Here is a 6,490-nt window from a genome sequence, read left to right on the forward strand (position 1 = left end):
CAGCAAATGTCATTCGTTTACCCTTTTTAACTAATGCCCCACTCAATGAATATTGCTTAGCAAAGAAAGTCGTCAACAGCTTTGAAATTGGTATGAATGGTGTGGTCCCATTCATTGTCTGCTTAGTAAAGAAAGTTGTCAATTATTTTCTGCTCAAACGGGCCCTGTGGCCCACAGAGATAAAAGCAGCACAATGACCGACAGTGGAATGGAGCTTTGCCAACAGTAGAGGCCACAAGGGGGATTCCCGGGAACAAAGAAAAGAAAAAGGGTCCCCTGGACATTCCTGAGGATTGCCCTTTTTTTCTTGTGACGTCAGATCGCCTGAGATCGGGTGATCAGCTGATCTCCGAGGGAGGCCAATGCGGAGTAACGAAAGGCCGGGTGACTGCCTATATAAACCGGGGAGGGATTCCCTGCTGTGAACCACTCGACCGCAAACTCCAGGGCACCTCACAGCTGACCGTGCCACTAGCTCTGCAACACGCCGGCCAGTCCTACCTCCCTGCACCCCTGAAGAAGTATTCCGTACACACTGAGAAGAAGACCACGGGAAACTTCATTCTCCAACAAGAGTATATTCTGATTCTGCAAAATAAAGTTCAGGTTAGTTGTAAAACACTGGTCTGCAGTGCAAGTTTAACAGTCGATTTGGGGGGTTCAGTATCTTCGAGTGGTTTGGATTGCACAACAGGTGTCAAAATCTTCTGGTTATGTTGCAATATTTGACGCCCATGTGGTTTTTGGCTAAAATGGCTTTCTTGTTTTCCCTCACACTTTAGCCATGCTTTAGCGTAACCCCACTGCGACCAGGAAAGTAAAACGTGTATAACTCTTGAAAGTTGCTCTAAAAATGTATGTTTCATTTTGTTTGTATGTTATGCTATTATGCTTTTGGAGAAATTCCAATTGTAAAACAAACTGATGATATGCAGGTAAATCTGTTTGTCCTTCAGTTATGCCTTCTTATAAAGCCTGCAAGAGCAGAACACTCTAGCAAAGTTACCAGTCAAAATATTAAGGTGCAGCCGCGTACCCCGGTCATTTCATTTTTAGCAAAGACAATTATACATGTATTAAGTAGATTTTTCTTCAGGAAAATTGGGCTCTGATGTGTTCTGTCTGGTATTCTGGGCAATTCAGATAATGCATATTCATATTCGTTTTGTATAGCACCCCTTACACACATTCTGATTGTAGGGCACGCGATAAGTGTTATTTTAAAGACACTGGACACTATTGGTAATTGACCAAACGACCAGTCTTCTCTCTTGGTGTATCTCAAGATATTTACAAAAAAACAAACCTGTGAAAAATTCGAGCTCAATTGGTCGTCGAAATTGCGAGATAATAGTAAAAGAAAACACACCCTTGTCACACGACGTTGCGTGCTTTAGATGCTTGAAATCGAGGTCTCAAAATCAAATTTGTGGAAAATTACTTCTTTCTCGATTACTACGTCACTTCCCATTCTCGATATCAAGTAAGGTTTTATGCTAAATATTAATTTCGAGAAATTACCAATAACAAGAAGGCCACGAAAACGCGACGCACTATAAACGCAGCAAACAAGGTACTGTATCCGTAGCAATCGATGTACTATCCCATAGCAACCGATGTACTACTCCATAGCAACCGATGTACTATCCCATAGCAACCTATGTACTATTCCATAGCAACTGATGTACTATTCCATAGCAAGCGATGAACTATTCCATAGCAACCGATGAACTATTCCATGGCAACCAATGTGCATGATAACCATTGCAACGTCAGCTCCTTGATATAGGCCATTAATGTATGGGGTGTGTTTAAAACAAAATGACTGTTTTGGATAAAAACTATGACTCCCTCGGTGAACCGGAGGATTTTTTTCTGCACCACGAATTTGTTTATTTATTTATTTTTAAAAATCTTGCTACTGTCGTAGTACTTTTCGAATGGGAATTTTTGTTTTCTTAATAGATTCAAAAAGGGGAATCCTCAAAAAAAGTCAGGAAAATTTGTATATCATGGTTTGTATAAGCAGTGATGGTGAAAAGGTTAACCCCAGTAAAGTTGCACATGTTTATTTCTATGTTTTGATATATTTTTTAGAACTGCTAAACCATCGAAGCAATCATGTCCGGCATCGTACTCACATTGACTCTTCTAGTCTGCATCCTGGTCATCACTGAGGCGTGCTCACCATCATCTACAGGCAGTGGAGGCGGGAACCACACACCGTCTCCAGCGAATGATGGCAACGTCTACAACCCGGGAAAGGGACCGATTCCCCCGCACCCATTCAGGTAAGAAACGCAGTCCCCCAAAAACCTACAATATTTTGTTTACTTTTTATTTGGGGTTGAACTGAAAAACAATTCAAGATAGAGCATGATTTGAACTACCAACAACCTCCAAATTAACGTGCCGGTGTCGCATGCAATTACGTCCTCTATGCAATACTATCCGGAGGCAGTATTGCACGTGCAATAATGTACGCCGGACGGTTTTGCATATGCAATCGTGTCCGCCCGGACGCTGCTGCATAATGCAATTGTGCAACATTCGCATATGCAGTTATGTCCGCCCCCGTGCAAAACCGTCCTTGCAGTAAATTAAACGCCCTTGGTCGACGGAACACGTTTGCCATTTTTTCACAAGCTAAGTGCATGTCATGAATGACATGGGAAATGTTGGGTATTCGCTGCAATCATAAAATACGTGAATATTCATGCTGCATATGCTCTTAATGTTTGTCTTCTACGTTGGCGGGGAACTTTTTAATATAATTATAATTGGCCCTATTGAAAAGTTATTTCAATTTTGAATGGATTGTTCTAATTTGCAGAAGACGTAGAGATGACAACGAAGATGTCTCCCTCGACAAGAAACTACAAGCCATGAATAAGATGATGAGCGAACTATTTGACGAGCTGGACGCGGATGATGACACTAAAGTGAGCAAGGAGGAGTGGGTGAGGCGGAAGGGCAACGCGGAGGACTATGTGCAGATTGTGGCCACATTCGACAAAAATGGTACGTTGGGTCATGAATGTTGAAAATATTGTCTAAAACTCCGTCCATGGTTGGGTGGGTGTCTCTTTTTTATACAGGTTTGGCAGAACTGACAAATAAATCGCAGAAACAGTTACTGGAACAACAAAAACGTTGAAATTTGGGGTTCATCCACTGTGCGAATCTGGAGAAAAATAATAGTGAATAAACTATGAACAATTTTCAGCATGTAAAATACTATTTCAGTATATTTGGTTGTAACAACCGAAATCACCTAGTCGTGTGGTTTTTGGGTTTTTTTTTTTGAGGGGGGGGGGGGGGGGGAGTAGTTTATTTGTTTATTTATTTTATTGTATTCATTCATTTATTTATTTTTTGGGGGTGGGGGGTCACGAGTATATGACTTCATTTTAGAGATAAATATTTCACACACACAAAATTGTTCAATGAATTTCAAGCTTTCGGACTAAATATTGAACAATGAAGTTTAAATTCTTAATACGTTTCAACGGACTAGTACTGGTTTTCACAAAGAGCTTAATTTGACCTTAAGATATGTGTTAATCTTTGTGCAACGTCACCAAACAAATCAGTATGACGATTTACAATTCATCTTAAGATAATTTTTAGTGCTTGGTAAAAATTTTTCTTTTTAGGCCAACACACCAATCCAACCCCTTGCGCGGTTAATTTTGTTCTTTGTAAAAATCAAGCCCAACTGAGATCTAAAATCGTTAACTTATTGCCATGAATAATATGATTTTATTTTTGTTGCAGGAGATGGCTTGTTATCGCGTGATGAATTTCTGGCAGCATCAAAATCGTGAGACGTCATCACATAACAATGGGTAAGTTTCAACATTAAGGTACAAGCGTGACTCTTGATTTTGATTTACCCACTTTCTGAAGTTATGCCATTTTAAAACAAGTTGTCTTCTTCTTTCTTTGAAGGGGGGGGGGGGGTTGTTTATCGTCGTGAAGCTAAACCACAACCACATTAAGTTCTCAAAAAATGCATCCATTTGGAGCATTATTTTGGTCTTTACTTTGTCTCTGCATTAAAAGTTATTTTTGTGCATTTTTAGGTAACCAAACACACCACCATCCCTGACCCCTAACCCCCCCCCCAAAAAAAAAAAAAAAAAGAAGAAGAGAAAAAAGAAAAAGAAAAAAAACCCACAAATCAACAACAAAGACAACATAATATTTATCCAAATGTTTTGTTTTCCTCCAGGTATATTTTTTTCAGAGAGGTCAATCACAGGTTTGATCGTCCCCTGAACACACATGGCCCGACTTCTGTTTCCTGGTTGATTCTTCAAAGCTAGATTTTGTCTTGCTTCAGGAGCTAATGGTACTTCGCAGTGGAAAGTATTAAGAGGTGGATTATGGTTTGACGAGTGGATGGAAGGCTTTCAAATTCATAGTGGGTCATAAAAGAGTTGTCGATTACTCGCATTATTGTTCTCAAAATCACGTTGACATCGTACCCATACGTTGTTTTTGTATTTCAATAAATGTCTTATTTGTCATGAGCATTTTCGATTCGCCAGGATCTACACTATTTTATTTTAGGCCTAAAATAGTTTCTAATTAAAATTAAATACTTTCTTTTGTATAGAGAAATATATTTTGTATTATTATTTTAAAACTAAGCAAAAGTACCCTCTACAATTTCATTATATAAAAACAAATATTTGTTTTTTAATAAAATTGAATTAATAATTGAGTGAAATTTGCGGCATTTATTCAACAAGGAGCAGATTTAAAATTATACCATGGCTCAATTGCATGGAGCTGCTAACTTGCTCAACCATTTTCTGACAAGCAAAACTGTTCGAGAAAAATAAATCACAGATGGCCTTCATTTGGCTGGTAACCTTATTATAATAAGAACCTCTTTATCAGTCCGCCATAAGCCTGTAAGCATAAGCACAGAAAGTATTGCTTAACAGAAACAGGTTACCAGCCAAAATAACATTAAGTTTGCATTGTTGTGGCTGGTGCCCCACTCAATTTTTGCTTAGCAAATAAATTTGTCAATGTTTATTCTCTGCTTATCAGCTTCATGAAATTGGGTCCGTCCAACCGTAAGGGTCTATCTATCGCAACGTCACAGCCCAAGTTTTTACAAGCCGAGGTCACGGAAAACTAATGGAAAGCCATAAACGCAAAACAAAAACAGATGGTCACAGTTTGTAAAATAATTTCACAAATAAATAATAGTGTTGAGTTTGTTTGAAACCAAGCAACCAATCATTGGAATTAATGTTTTATTTAATTTGCAAAATATTTTGAATTAATTTGGTCAGAACATCTGGTAGGCCTACATGAATGAATGTTTTTATAGCAATCGGCCGACCGTACACAACGGGCCCCAGTTTCATGGAGTTGCTTCATCGCCGACTTTACTTCGCAATTTTCATTTTTCATAGCGCTGCTAGCCAGCCTTAAGCACACTAAGTCTAGCTAAAACTAAGTTGATATTATGTTTGTGCACTTTAGATTAATAGCTATAAAATAAGCACTGCTATGAGCCCCCCATGCTCTGAAAACCGTGAAGCTCCCATGTTTAAAACGATGTTGAGTGATATTTTAATAAATTATTTTGATACGTATTTTCAACTGTCTGTTCATTTTATTTTCCCTGTCAAGTGTGTTGGTTCGCAACCAGTAGGCCTCACTTGGAAAGTTTACCTTTGCCTTGAGCACGGCGGAGAAGTGTTATGTTTGAGAGCAAACGGCTGGATACGGCTGTTTTTTCTGCAAGATCTTCATTTTCTGGTCAAGCTTGGATGAAACCCGCATTAATGCGGGAACACTATAAAAACAGTGTTTAAAGGCAGTGGACACTATTGGTAATTACTCAAAATAATGATTAGCAACCTCATTTGGTAACGAGTAATGGGGAGAGGTTGATAATATAATACACTGTCAGAAAGGCGCCCTTTGAAGTAACGTAATGTTTTTCGAGAAAGAAGTAATTTTCCACAAATTTGATTTAGAATTTAAGGTCTCGAAATCAAGCTTCTGAAAGCACACAACTTCGTGTAACAAGGGTGTTTTTCTTTCATTATTATCTCACAACTTCGACGACCAAATTGAGCTCAAACTTTCACAGGTTTTTTTATTTTATGCATATATTGAGATACACAAAGCGAGAAGACCGGTCTCCTTCTGGTTATGTCTACATAGGGACGTTTCCCAAAATTCTCATTATACAACTTGGGGGTATACAAAATTTTATGTCTATGTTAAAGTGAAATTATTTTCAAATCAGAAGCTGCTGAAGGCAAATTTTTATTGCCATTATTTTAAAGCCATTATACACTTTCGGTAAACAGTATTAATCAAGTCCCACACTTCGTGTATCACAACTTATATATAAAATAACAAACCTGTGAAAATGTAGGCTCAATCGGTCATCGGAGTCGGGAGAAAATAACGGGAAAACCCACTCTTGTTTCTGCACGTTTTGCCGTGTCATGAC

The 6,490-nt window shown here is 38.6% G+C and overlaps 1 protein-coding gene across 1 annotated transcript; it reads left to right on the forward strand.

The window, feature by feature from the left end:
* The first annotated feature begins 440 nt into the window (after positions 1 to 440).
* On the forward strand, positions 441 to 4,991 carry LOC117297871. The gene is made up of 5 exons (XM_033781042.1): positions 441 to 606; positions 2,098 to 2,291; positions 2,834 to 3,021; positions 3,778 to 3,848; positions 4,235 to 4,991. The coding sequence occupies exons 2-4, from the start codon at positions 2,122 to 2,124 to the stop codon at positions 3,825 to 3,827; spliced, it is 408 nt and encodes a 135-aa protein (XP_033636933.1). The 5' UTR covers positions 441 to 606; positions 2,098 to 2,121; the 3' UTR covers positions 3,828 to 3,848; positions 4,235 to 4,991.
* Positions 4,992 to 6,490: the final 1,499 nt, after the last annotated feature.

Source organism: Asterias rubens, chromosome 12, assembly GCF_902459465.1.
Source record: "Asterias rubens chromosome 12, eAstRub1.3, whole genome shotgun sequence".
In the NCBI taxonomy this organism is placed as follows: Eukaryota; Metazoa; Echinodermata; class Asteroidea; order Forcipulatida; family Asteriidae; genus Asterias; species Asterias rubens.

What these genes read in the sequence shown, in the direction of transcription:
- LOC117297871 (XM_033781042.1), top strand. Translation starts at nt 2,122, where the DNA reads ATGTCCGGCATCGTACTCACATTGACTCTTCTAGTCTGCATCCTGGTC. An exon ending in ATTCCCCCGCACCCATTCAG is followed by an intron (nt 2,292 to 2,833) that starts GTAAGAAACGCA and finishes TCTAATTTGCAG; the next exon opens with AAGACGTAGAGATGACAACG. An exon ending in GGCCACATTCGACAAAAATG is followed by an intron (nt 3,022 to 3,777) that starts GTACGTTGGGTC and finishes TTTTTGTTGCAG; the next exon opens with GAGATGGCTTGTTATCGCGT.